Source organism: Coregonus lavaretus (genome assembly GCF_964263955.1).
Source record: "Coregonus lavaretus genome assembly, chromosome: 33".
NCBI classification, from domain to species: Eukaryota; Metazoa; Chordata; class Actinopteri; order Salmoniformes; family Salmonidae; genus Coregonus; species Coregonus lavaretus.
Genome location: NC_140020.1, coordinates 36,483,792 through 36,504,385, shown reverse-complemented (window position 1 = coordinate 36,504,385; position 20,594 = coordinate 36,483,792). Strand labels below are relative to the sequence as shown.

The 20,594-nt window shown below is 50.2% G+C and overlaps 1 protein-coding gene across 1 annotated transcript in view; it reads left to right on the top strand.

Annotated features, from left to right (window-relative positions):
- Window positions 1-6,742: 6,742 nt before the first annotated feature.
- The window catches only part of LOC311108422 (nesprin-1-like), a gene marked incomplete at both ends in the record, with an annotated part of 28,412 nt that continues 14,560 nt past the window's right edge, over window positions 6,743-20,594 (top strand). The window contains 10 exons of the mRNA XM_084151045.1: window positions 6,743-6,808; window positions 7,010-7,176; window positions 10,967-11,129; window positions 11,951-11,970; window positions 12,751-12,901; window positions 13,359-13,541; window positions 13,692-13,829; window positions 14,073-14,091; window positions 19,860-19,993; window positions 20,236-20,557. Coding sequence (XP_084007171.1) covers window positions 6,743-6,808; window positions 7,010-7,176; window positions 10,967-11,129; window positions 11,951-11,970; window positions 12,751-12,901; window positions 13,359-13,541; window positions 13,692-13,829; window positions 14,073-14,091; window positions 19,860-19,993; window positions 20,236-20,557 — 1,363 coding nt within the window. The remainder of the gene's footprint in view (window positions 6,809-7,009; window positions 7,177-10,966; window positions 11,130-11,950; window positions 11,971-12,750; window positions 12,902-13,358; window positions 13,542-13,691; window positions 13,830-14,072; window positions 14,092-19,859; window positions 19,994-20,235; window positions 20,558-20,594) is intronic.

The following is a 20,594-nucleotide window of genomic DNA, read 5'->3' as shown; positions in this document are numbered from 1 at the left end:
GCTGATGAGAAGCAGGTGCGGGTAATCAAGAGATCACCCGCCTAGCAACGTTGCCCGGCTACCGGACAGTGTGCGTTCAGGAACCTTTGGGAAAACAGGAGGTACCGAGCAGAAAAATGGCAACCCAGGCAGGAACAGACTCAGGACGCAGGGTTCATGACATAATATAATAATAGTTTTAGCCAAATTGTTTATTTTTAATGTACAATCTGTAGAAACAATGAGAATAGAAAGGTTCAGAACTTTTGCAAAACATCACAGTACAGTTGAAAAATATATGGCAAATAGAAATCCAATATGGATGGTGTTAAGAGATAGATGGGAGGTGTTGAATGGAGTTGAAGGATGGGACTAATAACAACTAACAACAACTAATAACAACAAGATAACTAATAATGTAAGCATACTGTTTCCATAATAAGTATACAGGTTATAGGTTGAGAGCTTTTGTGAAAGAGCACAGTTAGAAAGATATGGCATATAGAAGCAAACCGGATGGACATCATGAAAATGATCGGAGAGGTTGAGGGTAGAGGAAATTCAGGAGTAAAAACAAACAAAATAGAATTATTGTAAAATTGACTGTGTCCATAAAATGTATATAGTATGTATAAGCTGGAAGTAGAGGCCTAAGCATTGTTGTTCACTAATGTACTCCAATTAGGGAAGGGGTGGTGGGATTGGAAAGTAATAAAGGGAAAAAATATATTATTTATTTTTTAAAGGAAAACAAATGAAAATCCTCCTGCAAAACAAGCCTTTTAGAAAATACAGTAGCTTACACACTGACAAGGTGAGGTTAGTTGCTAATATTTGTATTGTGTAATGTTTTGGTTTTGGCTTTAGATTGCAGACAGTTCCTGTTGATTGTGATGTTGCAATGCATTTTGGTCTAGATGTTTTGTGTTCAACCTTAGCAATTAAGGTTTGATACGATGTTAGATTTCCATGTTTTAAGCATAAGATTTAGCATTGTAAGATAATGTTGTTGGTTATGTTTCCTTCTAAGAGCAAATGCTAGCCCTTAAGCTGGTGTGTTTCCTATATGTCACGTCTACTCCCACTCCCCCGTTCCGGCGCTCAACATTGCCGGTTTACTAACCACCGGTCATGGCAACCCCATCATTACGCACACCTGGCAACCCTCATTACGCACATCTGCGCCCCATCATAAGGCACACCTGGACTCCATCACTACCCTGATTACTCCCCCTTTATCTAGCACTCCCTAGCATCACTCTACAGGCAGTATTGGTTCTGTTTTCATGTCCAGACGCTTCTCTTGTTTTTGTATCGCTCTATGTTCTTTATTAGTATTAATCTCACCGCCTGCTTCCTGACTCCCAGCGTCATCGTTACAGTATAATACATCATTTTTGGGGATTTATTTTGCCTTTGTCATGTTTTAAGACACGTCCTCCTAGTGTTTTCTGTAGCTTGTATGACTTATCACCTCCAGCACCATCTGGAGATGCAGTGATGCTGGAACAACAGATTACAGTGCCATCAGAAAGTATTCACACCCCTTGACTTTTTCCAAATTTTGTTGTGTTACAACCTGAAATTAAAATGGATTAAATTGACATTTTGTGTCACTGTCCTACACACAATGCCCCATAATGTCAAAGTGGAATTATATTTATAGACATTTTTACAAATTCATAAAAACGTAGTCAATAAGTATTTAATCTCTTTGTTATGGCAAGCCTAAATACGTTCAGGAGTAAACATTTGCTTAATAAGTTGCATGGATTCACTCTGTGTGTAATAATAGTGTTTAACATGATTTTTGAATGACTACCTCATCTCTGTAATGTCTCTCAGTCGAACAGTGAATTTCAACCACAAAGTCCAGGGAGGTTTTCCAATGCCTCTGTCACGACTTCCGTCAAACCTGCCTCCCCTCCTTGTTCGGGCAGGTTTCGGCGTTCGGCGTCACCGGCTTACTACCTACTGCCGATCCATTTATCATCACTCCATTTGTCTTGTCTTCAATCACACACACCTGGTCTTTATTCCCTCATTAGTCATGGTATAAGTGTTCCCTCTGCTTTCTTGTCTGTGTGGGTGATTGTTTATTGTGGAGGTTAATGAAGCTCGGTGGAGCTCGTGTATTGTGTATCAACGGGAGTATTTCCCGTGTGTGCCTTGTATTTTCCAGTGCACCTGTTTGGTGCCCTGGAGTGTGTTTGACGCATTTCTGCGTAAACCTTTATTTTGCGGATTAAAGCCTGTTATTCTGTGATTTACCCTCCTGCGCCTGACTCCTTCAATACCACCTCATCGGGCGGGGGATTGCGTGATAGACCTCCGGGTAGACGCTGTACCTCCCAGGAGTCATATATACCCCCTGTCACAGGCTGAAACGGTGCCTATGGAAACATATGTCACCGAGTCCCTGCACTAGGGGTATATACGTCCCTCCACTTCACCCGCCTCCTCGAGTTTCTTCTTTGTGAAGGACGGAGGTCTGCGCCCGTGCATTGATTATCGACCACTGAACAGGGAGACGATAAGATTTTGTTATCTTCTCCCCCTCATTCCTTCAGTGATTGAATCAATGCATGGGGCGCGTTTCTTCACCAAATTAGATCTCAGGAGTGCGTACAACCTGGTACGTATCCGAGAGGGAGATGAGTGGAAGACAGCATTGAGCACAACCACAGGGCATTATGAATACCTGGTGATGCCCTATGGTTTGATGAATGCACCCTCAGTTTTCCAGTGCTTTGTGAACGAGGTGTTTCGGGACAAGCTTGGTCGCGGTGTAGTGGTCTACATCGATGACATCCTGGTGTATTCCGCTACGCACACCGAGCATGTGTCCCTGGTTCGCAAGGTGCTGGCCCGACTGTTGGAAAATGACCTTTATGCTAAGGCAGAGAAGTGTATGTTTTTCCAGCAGTCCGTCTCCTTCTTTGGATACCACATTTCCACCTCAGGTGTGGAGATGAAGGGAGATCGCATTTCAGCCGTGTGTAATTGGCTGACTCCAACCACGGTTATGGAGATGCAGCGCTTCCTTGGCTTTGCCAACTGCTATCGGAGGTTTATCTGGGGATTTGGCAAGGTCGCAGCTCCCATTACCTCCCTGTTGAAGGGTGGGTCGTCCCGGCTCCGCTGGTCTGCTGAGGCTGACCTGGCCTTCAGCAAACTGCGGGGTCTGTTCACCTCAGCCCCAGTACTGGCCCACCCCGATGCATCACTACTGTTCGTAGTGGAGGTGGATGCGTCCGAGGTAGGGATAGGAGCTGTCCTGTCTCAACGCTCGGGTATGCCACCCAAGCTCCGCCCCTGTGTGTTTTTCTCGAAGAAGCTCAGCCCGGCGGAGCAGAACTACGGCGTTGGTGATCGGGAGCTGTTGGCTGTTGTCCGAGCCTTGACCGTGAGGAGGCATTTGCTCGAGTGGGCAAAACACCCTTTCCTCGTCTGGACGGACCACCATAACCTGGAGTACATCTGGGCAGTGAGGAGGCTGAATCCTCGCCAGGTCAGGTGGGCCCTACTCTTCACCCGGTTTGATTTCACTCTATCATACATCCCGGGTACGAAGAACGTGAAGGCAGACGCGCTGTCCCAGCTGTATGACACAGAGGAGAGGCCCAGCGACAACACTCCCATTCTGCCGGCCTCCTGCATTGTGGCGCCGGTAGTATGGGCGATGGACGCGGATATAGAGCAGGCATTACGCACGGATCCCTCTCCACCTCAGTGTCCAGATAGCCTACAGTACGTGCCTGCTCTTATCCGTGATCGTCTGATCTACTGGGCATACACGTCACCCTCCTCTGGTCACCCAGGTATCGGCCGTACAGTGCGCTGCCTGACCGGAAAATACTGGTGGCCTACCTTGGCTAAGGACATGAGGGTGTATATCTCCTCCTGCTCAGTGTGCGCCCAGAGTAAGGCACCTAGGCACCTCCCAGCTGGTAAGTTACAACCTTTACCAGTTTCATAATGACCATGGTCTCACCTAAGTGTTGATTTTCTAGCTGATCTTCCCCTCTCCCAAGGTAACACCACCATCCTGTTCGTTGTGGACCGCATTTCTAAAGCCTGCCGCCTCCTTCCTCTGCCCGGTCTCCCCACAGCTCTACAAACTGCGGAGGCCCTGTTTACACACGTCTTACGGCACTATGAGGTACCAGAGGATATAGTGTCTGACCGAGGTCCCCAGTTCACGTCCAAGGTCTGGAAGGCATTCATGGAACATCTGAGGGTCTCGGTCAGCCTGACCTCTGGGTTCCACCCCGAGAGTAATGGGCAGGTGGAACGGGTAAATCAGGACATGGGTAGGTTCCTGCGGTCCTACTGCCAGGACCGGCCGGGGGAGTGGTCGGTGTTCTTGTCATGGGCAGAATATGCCCAGAACTCTCTCTACCACTCCTCCACTAAACTAACCCCTTTCCAGTGTATTCTAGGTTACCAACCAGTTCTGGCACCGTGGCACCAGAGCCAGACCGAGGCTCCTGCGGTGGATGACTGGTTTCGGCACACGGAGGAGACGTGGGATGCTGCCCACATTCACCTCCAATGCGCCATGCGTCATCAGAAGGGCAACGCTGACTGCCACCGCAGTGAGGCCCCCGTCTTTGTACCGGGGGATCGGGTCTGGCTCTCGACACGGAATCTGCCCCTCCGCCTGCCCTGCCGGAAGCTGAGCCCGCGGTTTGTGGGGCCGTTCAAAGTCCTGAGGAGAGTCAACGAGGTCACTTATAGGTTATTACTTCCCCCTGATTATGGTATTAAGACGTCGTTTCATGTGTCTCTCCTCAGGCCGGTGGTAGCTGGTCCGCTCCAGGAGGCTGAGGTGCGGGAGTTCCCTCCACCTCCTCTGGACATCAAGGGGGCCCCGGCGTACTCTTTCCGTTCCATCCTGGATTCGAGGCGTCGGGTGGGGTCCTTCAGTACCTCGTGGAGTGGGAGGGGTACAGTACGGAGGAACAGTGCTGGGTCCCGGTGAGGGATATCCTCGATCCCTCCATGTTACGGGATTTCCACCGTCGCCATCCGGCTCGCCCTGCTCCGCGTCCTCCTGGCCGTCCCCGAGGCCGGGGTCGGCGCGCTGCTGGAGCCGCGCGTCAAGGGGGGGTACTGTCACGACTTCCGCCGAGGCTGCCTCCCCTCCTTGTTCGGGCAGGTTTCTGCATTCGGCGTCACCGGCTTACTAGCTACTGCCGATCCATTTATCATCACTCCATTTGTCTTGTCTTCAATCACACACACCTGGTCCTTATTCCCTCATTAGTCATGGTATAAGTGTTCCCTCTGCTTTCTTGTCTGTGCGGGTGATTGTTTATTGTGGAGGTTAATGAAGCTCGGTGGAGCTCGTGTATTGTGTATCAACGGGAGTATTTCCCGTGTGTGCCTTGTATTTTCCAGTGCGCCTGTTTGGTGCCCTGGAGTGTGTTTGACGCATTTCTGCGTAAACCTGTATTTTGCGGATTAAAGCCTGTTATTCTGTGATTTACCCTCCTGCGCCTGACTCCTTCAACACCACCTCATCACAGCCTCGCAAAGGGCAACTATTGGTAGATGGGTAAAACATTTTAAAAAGCAGACATTGAATATCCCTTTGAGTATGGTGAAGTTATTAATTACACTTTGGATGGTGTATCAATACTCCCAGTCACTACAAAGATTCCTAACTCAGTTTCCGGAGAGGAAGGAAACCGCTCAGGGATTTCACCATGAGGCCAATGGTGACTTTAAAACAGTTAGAATTTAATGGCTGTGAAAGGAGAAAACTGAGGATGGATCAACAACATTGTAGTTATGTGCTGAATACAAAGTGTTATGTTTGGGGCTAATCCAACGCAACCCATCACTGAGCAGCACTCTTCAAGGATGGTGGTGGCTGCATCATATTATGGGTATGCTTGTCATCAGCAAGGAAAATTACTGCAACAACAAGATGATCAAATTAAGATACGGCATCCGACTGTCTCTCTCCCTCTCTAGGAGCAGTGTGGAGGGCTGGACTGAGGACCTCACCTCTCTGTTCCTGCTGAGGGATTCTCTGGAGGGTGTGGTCAGTGTTGATGACCTCACAGTCCTGCAGGACCGCCTCCAGCTGCTGCAGCGCCAGTGGGAGGAGATTTGTCACCAGGTAGACACAGTTGATGTTTTACCACCCACTCTAGATTTGTATCTCAGATACAAAGTACCTCTAATAAACATGTCTTTGTCCAGATCATTACACACTGTTCTGAGCAGTGGCCTATTATATCTATGTTACACACTGTTAGCTTAGCCTTAGTGTGCATGGCCCACAGAGCAGTGCTGTCTTAACTGTGATGAAGTCCATACGCTGTGTGTTTAGTAAGCATACCTATCGCTAACGTTTCGGATGTCCCTCACATATAGTGTCATTATGCCTTAGAGTGAATTTAAGGTAGGGGTTAGTTTGGTTCAGGGAGAGAGGATATGTAGTTAACTGCACATGGCTGGGACACATTGTAGTTGCTGTTTCAGTGAGTATTTATTGACTTCAGATATTTTCTGTTTTTCTTCTGTGCCCTCCTCCTCTGACCCACTCTCTCTGTCAACCCCATCACTCCTCCCTCTCTCTTTCTCTGACCCTTTCTCCTCCCATCCCCTTTCCTCCCTCTCCCCTTCTCACTCTACCTCCTTCTTCCCCCCTCCATAGCTGTCCCTGCGCAGGCAGCAGGTGAGTGAGAAGCTGAATGAGTGGGCAGTGTTTAGCGAGAAGAACAAGGAGTTGTGTGAATGGCTCACCCAGATGGAGAGCAAGGTCTCTCAAAATGGAGACATCAGCATCGAGGAGATGATCAACAAGCTGTGCAAGGTGATTACACACATTAAACACACACTCACAAAGACATCAACCCGACGAATAAACACACTCTCATTCATGCATCAGCAGATCAAGATGATGATCAAGACATGCAATGATACACACACACATACACACACACACACACACTATCTCTCTCAATCTTGATCTCAGACCTTCTCACAAAATGCCTTCACAATCCCCTTTTCCCAGGACTACCAGGAGGAGATAGTTGTGGTCCAGGAGAACAAGCAGCAGTTGCAGGTGATCGGGGAGCGATTGGCCAGGGCCAGCCACGAGAGCAAGGCTGCAGAGATACAACACAAACTCAGCAAGGTCAGTGAGCGCTGGCAACACCTGTTGGACCTCATCACTGCCAGGTGAGCATGGAGGGTGGTCTGCATGCAGTGTAGGTAGGGTTAAAGTGAAAGGATCATTTACTAAAACATGTATTATTTATTTAGTCCACTGTTGATATCGTCCCAAATAATAGTGCATGTCAGCAGTAAAGATAGAGCACTTTCAGTGAATATCAAAAAGTGTGATAATGATGCAGTTTGCATCTATGGTTCATGTGGATGTATTGTGCCTGTGCAGGTTGGGTGGGAAGTGAAATGATCTTCTTTAAATTCTAGGCACTTCTGTACCTCCTAGTGGAGAAGCCTTGAGTGAGAGGAAGCCTGTGAGTTACACATCTAGACTTGGTGTTAGTAGGACAGGGAAATAAAAAGATTGCATGCCTTCCTCTTCTCTCCCATCTGCCTTTCCCCTTTCCCCTTTCTCTTGCCGAGCCAACTGTCCCTTTCTCTCTCTCCCTCCCTCTATCCAACTCCAGCTGCTGCCCTCTGAGAATGGAATGGAGAGAGGAGGGAGAGAAGAGGAGGGGGAGGAGAGGAGGGGGGACAGTGAGTGACCTCAGAGACAGCTGCCGACTCTTGTTCTCTTCTGTCTGTCCCCTTTTCCACAATGAAAACTGAAAGCAGGGTCAGTTTCTCACAAGTAGTTTCTCAGAAGTATAGGAAAAAACCTCAAAACCGACTTTTATTTTGTCTCATCTTGTGGAGTCGTTCACCAGTTGGAGAATATTTTTAGTAGTTCTTGGAGTGTTTGAAAAGGGAAGGAACTCTTTCCAATTACAGGGGGTGTCACAGAAACACTTGTATTGGAAATATTTGTCCTTGTAGTGCCCTCTTCCTTTGTGCACACTCACACTGGAACTTTTAGCTCCATACACACTCGCTCTGTGCACGCTCGCTGTGTGACATTCCATTCGTGGGCCAGCTCTGCCTCTGACTGTACATCCTCTTTTAGCAGCAGCAGCACTTGTCACTCTCAGGTGCCACACATACAGTGCTATGAAAAAGTATTTGCCCCCTTTCTAATTTTCTCTACTTTTGCATATTTGTGATACTGAATGTTATCAGATCTTCAACCAAAACATAATATTAGATAAAGGGAACATAAGTGAACAAATAACACAACAATTACATATTTATTTCATAAACAAAGTTACGCAACACCCAATTCCCCTGTGTGAAAAAGTAATTGCCCCCTTACACTCAATAACTGGTTGTGCAACCTTTAGCTGCAATGACTCCAAACAAATGCTTCCTGTAGTTGATCAGTCTCTCACGTCGCTGTGGAGGAATTTAGGCCCACTCTTCCATGCAGAACTGCTTTAACTCAGTGACATGTGGGTTTTCAAGCATGAACTGCTCGTTTCAAGTCCTGCCACAACATCTCAATTGGGATTAGGTCTGGACTTTGACTAGGCCATTCCAAAACTTCCAATTTGTTGCTTTTTAGCAATTTTCATGTAGACTTGATTGTGCGTTTTGGATCATTGTCTTGCTGCATGACCCAGCTGCGCTTCAGCTTTAGCTCACAGACGGATGGTCTGACATTCTCCTGTAGAATTCTCTGATACAGAGCAGAATTCATGGTTCCTTCTATTAAGGCAAGTCGTCCAGGTCCTGAGGCAGCAAAGCATCCCCAAACCATCACACCACCACCATCATGCTTGACCTTTGGTATGATGTTCTTACTGTGGAATGCACAGTTTGGTTTGGCTAACTGTTGTTGACCATTATAGACTTTGAGACATTTCTGTTGCACAGTGGCTATGAATGGACTGTGTTGTCTTCCTGCTCTCTACAAGGTCACAGAGGGGACCACTATCTCTTTCATCAATGGGTAACAGCAAGAGAGAAGCATGAGATAGTTTACTGACTTTTACTCAGTTCAAAACCTGGCTGCTTAGGGTGTTAAGCATAAACAGTACATCAGTGCTATATTATTTTCAGCATGTGCAAATAGTTGGTGAGTTAGAATATTAGTGATATTGATTGTCATTTTTGAAATATACAGACCATGTATCAATGTTGGAAGCCACTAAACAGCACTAAACTATGTCAGTAAGTGAGTACCCCTAGCCATGGCATGATGGCATTCTGATGAGGCAGTCCATTTATTGATCAGAGTACTTATGGGCTATACACAGCTACAGTAACGACACCACTGGGGTTGTGCAATGTCTTCCCCTATAGACTGCACTATAATACAGCCTCCTGTACAGTTACAGTCAAAGTGGTATAGGGTGTCTAAACTGGCACAGACCTGATAAATGCGTCCCACGGGTAACAACTAATATACTTTAATTAATGCATCCAGTACAGAATTGCTTCTCCCTGCATTCTTTACAAGTCTTTCTGGTGTGATAGGCAGAGACAGTGTGAGAGAGCTGCATTGCTTTGAAGGGTGTAGTGGGTGATTCCACACCAGCGGAAACAGAAAATATTTTTGGTATCTCAGATATGTAATTCTTATATAGGAACTTCATTTGGAGGAAGGATGTTTAACATGCGTTTTACATTTGTATCACAAACCATTTCTTTGAAAATCATGATGAAATTGGCAATTTTAGGCCCTTTTTAAACCTGTACATGTCTCCTGTAAGACCTTATGGTCCGTGAACCGTACATGATACAGACAACATCTTGGTGTCATTATACTCCTTATAGTGTGCTCTAACATATGGAGTAAGTCTAGATTCCAAAATACAAATTTTCACATGAATCTATTCAACATAAAAAAATATTAATATGAATATCTCAAAACAACCCTTTTTGATTTTGTTAATTGTTTGGACATTGTTTGGAACAATACACTTTGCACGTACATCACATTTCCAGAGTGGGCTCTCTGCTAATTCTGAAGTTATGATACATTTTATGAGCACCACTAACACAGTGAATGGGAAAATGGATTCAAAGGGAACTCCCTCAGCTGGTGATTTTCTGAATGTGAAATCCTAAAGGAGGGCTGTGATTCGTTAATGACCTATAATGTCAATTTATATGTATAAAATGGCTTACATCATTAAAAGTACCAGAGAACTCACTCTGGAAATTTGACATGTTTGAAGAATATATTGTTCCAATTTGTCAAAAAATAAGATAAATCAAAAAGGGTAGTTTTGAGATATTCATATTATTATTTGTAATGTTGAAAAAATGAAAGTGAAACATTTTATTTCAGAATCTAGAAATACTCCATATTTGAGAGGACACTCTAAGGAGTATAATGACAGCAAGATGTCTTTATCTGAGATACCAAAAATATTTTCAGCTGGAGTGGAATCGCCTTAGTGTGAATGTGAATACATGACTCTGCTCCATTAGACATCTATAATGGGTGTAGTTCAAATCAGAGGACATTCATTCCATTTCTCACAACCTTGATAAACATTTAACATATTTAGATTGTATTGACAGATCTTAACATCAAGGCATGTCCAAAATGGATCCCAGACATGTGTGGTTCAGACAGGAGTTTAATATTCTCACAAATCTGCCCTATAACCAAATCCCTAAACTCTTATCGAAAAATCCAGCATCTTAAATTACCCTCCTGCAGCCCTCTCTACCTCGCCTTCATACTGTGTGACTAGTGATGATGGGGGAGCTCAGCTGAGTGATATTGTGTTGTTGCGTTTTGGTTGTTGAGATGTTGTTGTGGTTTGTCAGTGGTTATGGTCGATATCTTTAGTGATTTTATGGCTAAATAGTAGAGTTTATGAGAATGATGTAGCTGAATGAATTTTTTTTTTTTGTAAGGAGGGTATAACAGTTAGACTGACTCTCTCTCTCTCTCTCTCTCTCTCTCGCTCAGGGTAAAGAAGTTGAGTGAGACACTGGTTGTGGTGCAGCAGCTGGATAAGAACATGAGCAGTCTGCGCTCCTGGCTCGCCCACATCGAGACAGAGCTGTCCAGACCCATCGTCTACGATACCTGTGACACACAGGAGATACAGAGGAAACTCAACCAGCAGCAGGTAGGAGGAACACACACACCTTGGCTAGTAAAAGTGTTGATAATATGAGCTGAATAAAATATCCCCAGTCCTCTCTGCTGCTAAGCCAGGGGTCTAAATCAGGAGCGATGTGGGACTCAGACCCCTCTGACCTACTTAATGTTACCCTCCAGTCCACAACCATTATAACTATGTAGTTCAGTTGGTAGAGCATGGCGCTTGCAATGCCAGAGTTGTGGGTTTGTTTCCCACGGGGGGCCAGTATGTAAATGTATGCACTCACTAACTGTAAGTCACTCTGGATAAGAGCGTCTACTAAATGACTAAAATGTAAATGTAAACTACAGCCTCATTCTGATGGCCAGGACACAATATCCACTGAGCTGCACTAACACACACTCTGTTTGTCTGGGAAAGAGACAGACAGCCAGGCTAGCCAACACAATCATATTATGTGGGTTTATTTATTTCCCCAAGGACGTGGTAAACAACTGAACAACTGATGATGCAACAGGGTAGAAAGACGTCGCCCAAGTGATGTCTATTTGGTGTTTCAACCACTCTTTCTGTTTGCTCTGTCCCTGTCCTCTCCCCTACAATTCTACCCACTATTATTATTATTATTATTATTATTATTATTATATACACTCAGTGGCCAGTTTATTAGGTACACCACCCCGTACACGAAAATGGTTAGCTCCTACAGACAGTGAGTCACGTGGCCGTGGCTTGCTATATAAAGCAGGGAGACATGCATCGAGGCATTCAGTTACTGTTCGATTGAACGTTAGAATGGGCAAAATGAGTGACCTAAGCGACTTTGAGCGTGGTATTATCGTCAGTGCCAGGCGCGCTGGTTCCAGTATCTCTGAAAATGCCGGCCTCCTGGGCTTTTCACGCACGACATTGTCTAGGGTTTGTCGAGAAAGGTGCAACAAACAAAAAACATCCAGTCAGCGGCAGTCCTGTGGCCGAAAACAGCTCGTTGATTAGAGAGGTCGAAGGAGAATGGCAAGAACCGTGCAAGTTAACAGGCGGGTCACAAACAGGCTAATAACGGAGCAGTACAACAGTGATGTGCGGACGGCATCTCGGAATGCACAACTCGTCGTTCCTTGTCACGGATGGGCTATTGCAGCAGACGACTACAACGGGTTCCACTGCTATCAGCTAAGATCAAGAAGAAGCGGCTCCAGTGGGCAACACTGGACAATTGAGGGGTGGAAAAACATTGCCTGTTGCATCATGCTGATGGCAGAGTTGAGTAACGTTTGAACGCCACACTTTGTAGAATCCATGCCCTGAAGAATTCTGGTTATTCTGGAGGCAAAGGGGGGTCCGACCCGGTGGTAGATGGGTGTACCTCATAAACTGGCCACTGAGGGTACATACTGTAAAGTACTCGCACACACGCACACACACACTTACACACACACACACACACACACACACAATCCTATCTATGCATTGTACATGAGTTGGCATGCACTTACTCACGCACACGCACACACACACACACACACACACACTCACAAACACACACCGTGCATATGTGTCATGTAGAATCTCTATTTTCTACTCTTGCATAACCTCCACTGTGTTCCATACCTCATTCTCTCCTCTTATCTTCGGGTTTGTGCAGGATTGAGGAGATGTGGAGGCTGTGGCAGAAGTTTCTGGATGACTTCTCTCGGTTCGAGGAGTGGCTGAAGAACTCAGAGAGGACAGCTGCTCTTCCCAACTCTTCTGGAGTTCTATACACCATTGCCAAGGAGGAGCTCAAGAAGTTTGAGGTACAGATTAGAGAGCAGTTGTGGTCAGAGAAATAGGGAGGGATATTTTAAAGAGTCACAAAGACAGAGGGTAGGAAGAGATGAACTAAAGAGTGCGAGAAACTGAGTGTGTATAGTGCAAATTGAGAGGGGGGGCATATGGGGTAGATGGAGAAAGAGAGGGATAGAGAAAGAGTGTGTATACTGAACACTGTAGAATAAGAGAGAGGGGGAAATCAGATTACTGGAACCTTCTTTGCTGGTCATATCCACTTGCTGTAGTCCACGTAGTGCATATTCCTCCTACACTAGCTGGCCAGGGCCAATGGGGTCAGCCCTGCATGTGCCTGGGTCGTCCCAGGATATCACAGGATTGCTAACAGATAACTTGAAACAGTTGTTGGGTCAAAATAATCAAGGAAATATATCAATCAAGTATCTGTATATAATTCTCATTCTGATTGTGTGTGTGTCGCAGTTATTCCAGAGCCAGGTGCAGGAGTGTCTGACCCAGCTGGAGCTGATAAATAAGCAGTATCGTCGTCTGGCCAGAGAGAACCGCACAGATTCCACCTGTCGCCTCCGAGAAATGGTGCATGATGGGAACCGTCGCTGGGACAACCTACAAAAGAGGGTGGCCTCCATCCTGCGCAGGCTCAAGGTATGCTGGGACTATCATGAACAACAGTTTCACAGACTTTACTGTGTGAACACAATGACTTATGCAGTTTATTTGTCAACACATAACAGTAGAAATTCTAGTTATTGAACAAACCTATAACACTGTTGCCCTCTCTCTGGGTTCTCTCAGCACTTTATTGGTCAGAGGGAGGAGTTTGAGACAGCTAGAGACAGCATCTTGGTGTGGCTCACTGAGATGGACCTGCAGCTCACCAACATAGAACACTTCTCAGAGTGTGACGTCCAGGCCAAGATCAAACAGCTAAGGGTGTGTTTGTGTGACTTTGAATACTAGCTATCTATTAAATGGTTTTAGGATTTGAATGCATGAACTTTGTATGACGGCTCATTCCGTGCTATATGTATTAGTATCCTCCCTTGACCGATTTAACTGCCATCACAAATGAGGCTAACAGCATTTCCCCTGACATTACTTGATTGCGGTGCCCACCTTAGAAACACATACTGAAATATCTAACCCCTGACCTTTACCCTATGTGTGTGTGTTCAGGCATTCCAGCAGGAGATCTGTGACACTCTGGCTCTAGGACTTGGTATTGTGAGCTAGAGTGTATGTTGTTTTGTTGGGGATTTGGGTGTTTTTCTATGTTGGTAGTCTGTTGGGTGTATTTCTATGTCTGCAGGTCTGGTGGTTGTATTTCTATGTTGTATGTTGTCGTCGATGACTCCCAATCGGAGGTAACGAGTGTCAGCTGTCGGCTCGTTATCTCTGATTGGGAGCCATATTTAAACTGTCAGTTTTCACCTTGTGGTTTGTGGGTTTTTGTTTCCTGTTTCCAGTGTTTTCGTGTCAGTCATTGTTTGTTTGGACTTCACGATTCGTCTTTTGTTTTGTAGTTACGTGCTTCTTTATTAAAATCATGTTCACTCGCAACGCTGCGCATTGGTCCGCTCCTTTAGACGATCGTGACAGAAAAACCCACCATCAAAGGACCAAGCAGCGCGTCCAGGAGCAAAGGGTCTGGACATGGGAGGAACTGTTGGACGGTAAAGGGTCCTGGACTTGGGAGGAGATCCTAGATGGTATGGATCGCCGACCATGGAACGAGACGGTGGAGAGGCGACGGCGAGAGTAGCAACGGCATCAGCAGGGCCATCATCGTCGGAAGGACGAGAGGCAACCCCAAGAAATTTTTTGGGGGGGGCACATGGCTTGGGCGACGGAGCAGCAGGAGGCTGCCACAAGGCAGAGTCAGAGGGCTGCCAGGTTAAGGGGGCTGACGGAGGCAGAGAAGGGACGGATTCAGTGGGCTACCAGGTCAAGGGGGCTACTGGGTAAAGCAGGGAAGGAAAGTGTTGAGGCACGGCGTGAGGTACTGGGGTGTGTAACCAGTTCGGTCCGGCCCGTTCCTAGTCCCGAGGTGCAGCCAGTAGTGTGTGTTCCCCGTACGGTACGGCCTGTTCCGGTCCCTCGCACTAAGTGTACGGTGCGCGTCGCCAGCCCGGTTCGACCTGATCCTGCCACCCGCACCAAGTGTACGGTGCGCGTCGCCAGCCCAGCCCGGCCTGTTCCGGCCCCTCGCACTAAGTGTACGGTGCGCGTCGCCAGCCCGGTTCGGCCTGTCCCTGCCATACGCACCAAGTGTACGGTGCGCGTCGCCAGCCCAGCCCGGCCTGTCCCTGCGCCACGTAGGATGCCTACGGTGTGCGTCGTCAGCCCAGCCCGGCCTGTCCCTGCGCCACGTAGGATGCCTACGGTGTGCGTCGCCAGCCCAGCCCGGCCTGTTCCTGTGCCACGTAGGAAGCCTACGGTGTGCGTCGTCAGCCCAGCCCGGCCTGTCCCTGCGCCACGTACTAAGCCTCCTGTGTGTCCCCAGAGTCCTGTGCGTCCTGTTGTTTCTCCCCGCACTAGCCCTGAGATGCGTGTCCTCAGCCCGGTACCTCCAGTTCCGGTACCACGCATCAGGCCTATGGTGCGCCTCAGATGGCCAGAGTCTGCCATCTGCCCAACGGCGCCTGAACTGGCCGTCTGCCCAACGGCGCCTGAACTGCCCGTCTGCCCAACGGCGCCTGAACTTCCTGTCTGCCCAACGCCGTCTGAACTGTCCGTCTGCCAAGCGCTGCATAAGCCGCCCGTCTGCCATGAGCCTTCAGAGCCGTCCGCCAGACCGGAGCCGCTAGAGCCTTCCGCCAGACAGGATCAGCCAGAGCCTTCCGCCAGACAGGATCAGCCAGAGCCTTCCGCCAGACAGGATCAGCCAGAGCCTTCTGCCAGACAGGATCAGCCAGAGCCTTCTGCCAGACAGGATCAGCCAGAGCCTTCCGCCAGACAGGATCAGCCAGAGCCTTCAGCCAGCCATGAGCAGCCAGATCCGTCAGCCAGCCATGAGCAGCCAGATCCGTCAGCCAGCCATGAGCAGCCAGATCCGTCAGCCAGCCATGAGCAGCCAGATCCGTCAGCCAGCCATGAGCAGCCAGATCCGTCAGCCAGCCATGAGCAGCCAGATCCGTCAGCCAGCCATGAGCAGCCAGATCCGTCAGCCAGCCATGAGCAGCCAGATCCGTCAGCCAGCCATGAGCCGTCCAGCCAGGATCCGCCAGAGCCGTCCATCCGGGATCCGCCAGAGCCGTCCAGCCGGGATCCGCCAGAGCCGTCCAGCCGGGATCCGCCAGAGCCGTCCAGCCGGGATCCGCCAGAGCCGTCCAGCCGGGATCCGCCAGAGCCGTCCAGCCGGGATCCGCCAGAGCCGTCCAGCCGGGATCCGCCAGAGCCGTCCAGCCGGGATCCGCCAGAGCCGTCCAGCCGGGATCCGCCAGCCAGCCAGGATCCGCCAGAGCCAGCCAGCCAGGATCCGCCATTTAGTCCGGTGCTGCCCCTTAGCTCGGTGTTGCTCCGTATCCTGGTGCTGTCCCTTATCCTGGTGCTGTCCCTTATCCTGGTGCTGCCCCTTAGTCCGGTGCTGCCCCTTAGTCCGGTGCTGCCCCTTAGCCTGGTACTGCCCCTTAGTCCGGTACTGCCCCTTAGTCCGGTACTGCCCCTTAGTCCGGTGCTGCCCCTTAGTCCGGTGCCGCCCCTTAACCCAGTGGGGTTTAGTTGGGGGGGGGTAATGTGGAGGAGGCTAGGGAAGCTGGTGACTAAGGTGGGGTGGGAACCACGACCAGGGGCAGAACCGCCACCGTGGACAGACGCCCACCCAGACCCTCCCCTAGACTGTGGGTTGGTGCGCCCCGGAGTTCGCACCTTTAGGTGGGGGTACTGTGACACTCTGGCTCTAGGACTTGGTATTGTGAGCTAGAGTGTATGTTGTTTTGTTGGGGATTTGGGTGTTTTTCTATGTTGGTAGTCTGTTGGGTGTATTTCTATGTCTGCAGGTCTGGTGGTTGTATTTCTATGTTGTATGTTGTCGTCGATGACTCCCAATCGGAGGTAACGAGTGTCAGCTGTCGGCTCGTTATCTCTGATTGGGAGCCATATTTAAACTGTCAGTTTTCACCTTGTGGTTTGTGGGTTTTTGTTTCCTGTTTCCAGTGTTTTCGTGTCAGTCATTGTTTGTTTGGACTTCACGATTCGTCTTTTGTTTTGTAGTTACGTGCTTCTTTATTAAAATCATGTTCACTCGCAACGCTGCGCATTGGTCCGCTCCTTTAGACGATCGTGACAGAAAAACCCACCATCAAAGGACCAAGCAGCGCGTCCAGGAGCAAAGGGTCTGGACATGGGAGGAACTGTTGGACGGTAAAGGGTCCTGGACTTGGGAGGAGATCCTAGATGGTATGGATCGCCGACCATGGAACGAGACGGTGGAGAGGCGACGGCGAGAGTAGCAACGGCATCAGCAGGGCCATCATCGTCGGAAGGACGAGAGGCAACCCCAAGAAATTTTTTGGGGGGGGCACATGGCTTGGGCGACGGAGCAGCAGGAGGCTGCCACAAGGCAGAGTCAGAGGGCTGCCAGGTTAAGGGGGCTGACGGAGGCAGAGAAGGGACGGATTCAGTGGGCTACCAGGTCAAGGGGGCTACTGGGTAAAGCAGGGAAGGAAAGTGTTGAGGCACGGCGTGAGGTACTGGGGTGTGTAACCAGTTCGGTCCGGCCCGTTCCTAGTCCCGAGGTGCAGCCAGTAGTGTGTGTTCCCCGTACGGTACGGCCTGTTCCGGTCCCTCGCACTAAGTGTACGGTGCGCGTCGCCAGCCCGGTTCGACCTGATCCTGCCACCCGCACCAAGTGTACGGTGCGCGTCGCCAGCCCAGCCCGGCCTGTTCCGGCCCCTCGCACTAAGTGTACGGTGCGCGTCGCCAGCCCGGTTCGGCCTGTCCCTGCCATACGCACCAAGTGTACGGTGCGCGTCGCCAGCCCAGCCCGGCCTGTCCCTGCGCCACGTAGGATGCCTACGGTGTGCGTCGTCAGCCCAGCCCGGCCTGTCCCTGCGCCACGTAGGATGCCTACGGTGTGCGTCGCCAGCCCAGCCCGGCCTGTTCCTGTGCCACGTAGGAAGCCTACGGTGTGCGTCGTCAGCCCAGCCCGGCCTGTCCCTGCGCCACGTACTAAGCCTCCTGTGTGTCCCCAGAGTCCTGTGCGTCCTGTTGTTTCTCCCCGCACTAGCCCTGAGATGCGTGTCCTCAGCCCGGTACCTCCAGTTCCGGTACCACGCATCAGGCCTATGGTGCGCCTCAGATGGCCAGAGTCTGCCATCTGCCCAACGGCGCCTGAACTGGCCGTCTGCCCAACGGCGCCTGAACTGCCCGTCTGCCCAACGGCGCCTGAACTTCCTGTCTGCCCAACGCCGTCTGAACTGTCCGTCTGCCAAGCGCTGCATAAGCCGCCCGTCTGCCATGAGCCTTCAGAGCCGTCCGCCAGACCGGAGCCGCTAGAGCCTTCCGCCAGACAGGATCAGCCAGAGCCTTCCGCCAGACAGGATCAGCCAGAGCCTTCCGCCAGACAGGATCAGCCAGAGCCTTCTGCCAGACAGGATCAGCCAGAGCCTTCTGCCAGACAGGATCAGCCAGAGCCTTCCGCCAGACAGGATCAGCCAGAGCCTTCAGCCAGCCATGAGCAGCCAGATCCGTCAGCCAGCCATGAGCAGCCAGATCCGTCAGCCAGCCATGAGCAGCCAGATCCGTCAGCCAGCCATGAGCAGCCAGATCCGTCAGCCAGCCATGAGCAGCCAGATCCGTCAGCCAGCCATGAGCAGCCAGATCCGTCAGCCAGCCATGAGCAGCCAGATCCGTCAGCCAGCCATGAGCAGCCAGATCCGTCAGCCAGCCATGAGCCGTCCAGCCAGGATCCGCCAGAGCCGTCCATCCGGGATCCGCCAGAGCCGTCCAGCCGGGATCCGCCAGAGCCGTCCAGCCGGGATCCGCCAGAGCCGTCCAGCCGGGATCCGCCAGAGCCGTCCAGCCGGGATCCGCCAGAGCCGTCCAGCCGGGATCCGCCAGAGCCGTCCAGCCGGGATCCGCCAGAGCCGTCCAGCCGGGATCCGCCAGAGCCGTCCAGCCGGGATCCGCCAGCCAGCCAGGATCCGCCAGAGCCAGCCAGCCAGGATCCGCCATTTAGTCCGGTGCTGCCCCTTAGCTCGGTGTTGCTCCGTATCCTGGTGCTGTCCCTTATCCTGGTGCTGTCCCTTATCCTGGTGCTGCCCCTTAGTCCGGTGCTGCCCCTTAGTCCGGTGCTGCCCCTTAGCCTGGTACTGCCCCTTAGTCCGGTACTGCCCCTTAGTCCGGTACTGCCCCTTAGTCCGGTGCTGCCCCTTAGTCCGGTGCCGCCCCTTAACCCAGTGGGGTTTAGTTGGGGGGGGTAATGTGGAGGAGGCTAGGGAAGCTGGTGACTAAGGTGGGGTGGGAACCACGACCAGGGGCAGAACCGCCACCGTGGACAGACGCCCACCCAGACCCTCCCCTAGACTGTGGGTTGGTGCGCCCCGGAGTTCGCACCTTTAGGTGGGGGTACTGTGACACTCTGGCTCTAGGACTTGGTATTGTGAGCTAGAGTGTATGTTGTTTTGTTGGGGATTTGGGTGTTTTTCTATGTTGGTAGTCTGTTGGGTGTATTTCTATGTCTGCAGGTCTGGTGGTTGTATTTCTATGTTGTATGTTGTCGTCGATGACTCCCAATCGGAGGTAACGAGTGTCAGCTGTCGGCTCGTTATCTCTGATTGGGAGCCATATTTAAACTGTCAGTTTTCACCTTGTGGTTTGTGGGTTTTTGTTTCCTGTTTCCAGTGTTTTCGTGTCAGTCATTGTTTGTTTGGACTTCACGATTCGTCTTTTGTTTTGTAGTTACGTGCTTCTTTATTAAAATCATGTTCACTCGCAACGCTGCGCATTGGTCCGCTCCTTTAGACGATCGTGACAAGATCTTTCTGAACACAGGGAAGATTGAGCTGGTGTTCAGGCAGGGGGAGGCACTGATAGAGAAGGGTGAGCCGCTGGATGCTGCTGTCGACAGATACTACAAGAAGCTCACACGCCTGCCTGTGAGTAATGCCTTTTGTGTACAGAATACACACACACACACCAACTGCCAGTTGGTGTGTGTCCGACAGGGTAGAACCAGGTGTCAGGTGGTATTGGGTTGCATGGAGTACCGCATCTGTCTGTGACTTAAACGATATGGGCCATTTGCCAATATGACATAACTGGCATAACCTTGTACACACACCTAGCACATACCATACAAACACACACACTCACTCCCCCTCCCTCTCCCTCCCTTCAGCTTGCCGAAGACGAGCTAGACTACTCTGACCGAGAACTGGACATGGATGAGTCGTCTGACCTCTCTGACTTGCAGTGGGGTGACTCCTCTCTTCCACACCCCTTCAGCTGCCCCACCTTGGGCTCTGTACTCCCCCTACGGGTGGACCGTTCGGGCCGGGACACCCCAGCCAGCATGGACTCTATCCCCCTGGAGTGGGACCACGACTACGACCTGAGCCGAGGGCTGGAGAGTGCTGGGGGGCGAAGTCTGGGGCCAGAGAGGGGTCGAGGACAGAAGCTGGAGGAGGAGTACCTCAGGACGGCTGCTGCTGTGTTGTCAGGTTAGTAAACTACTACTACAGACTGCTGCTGGAGATG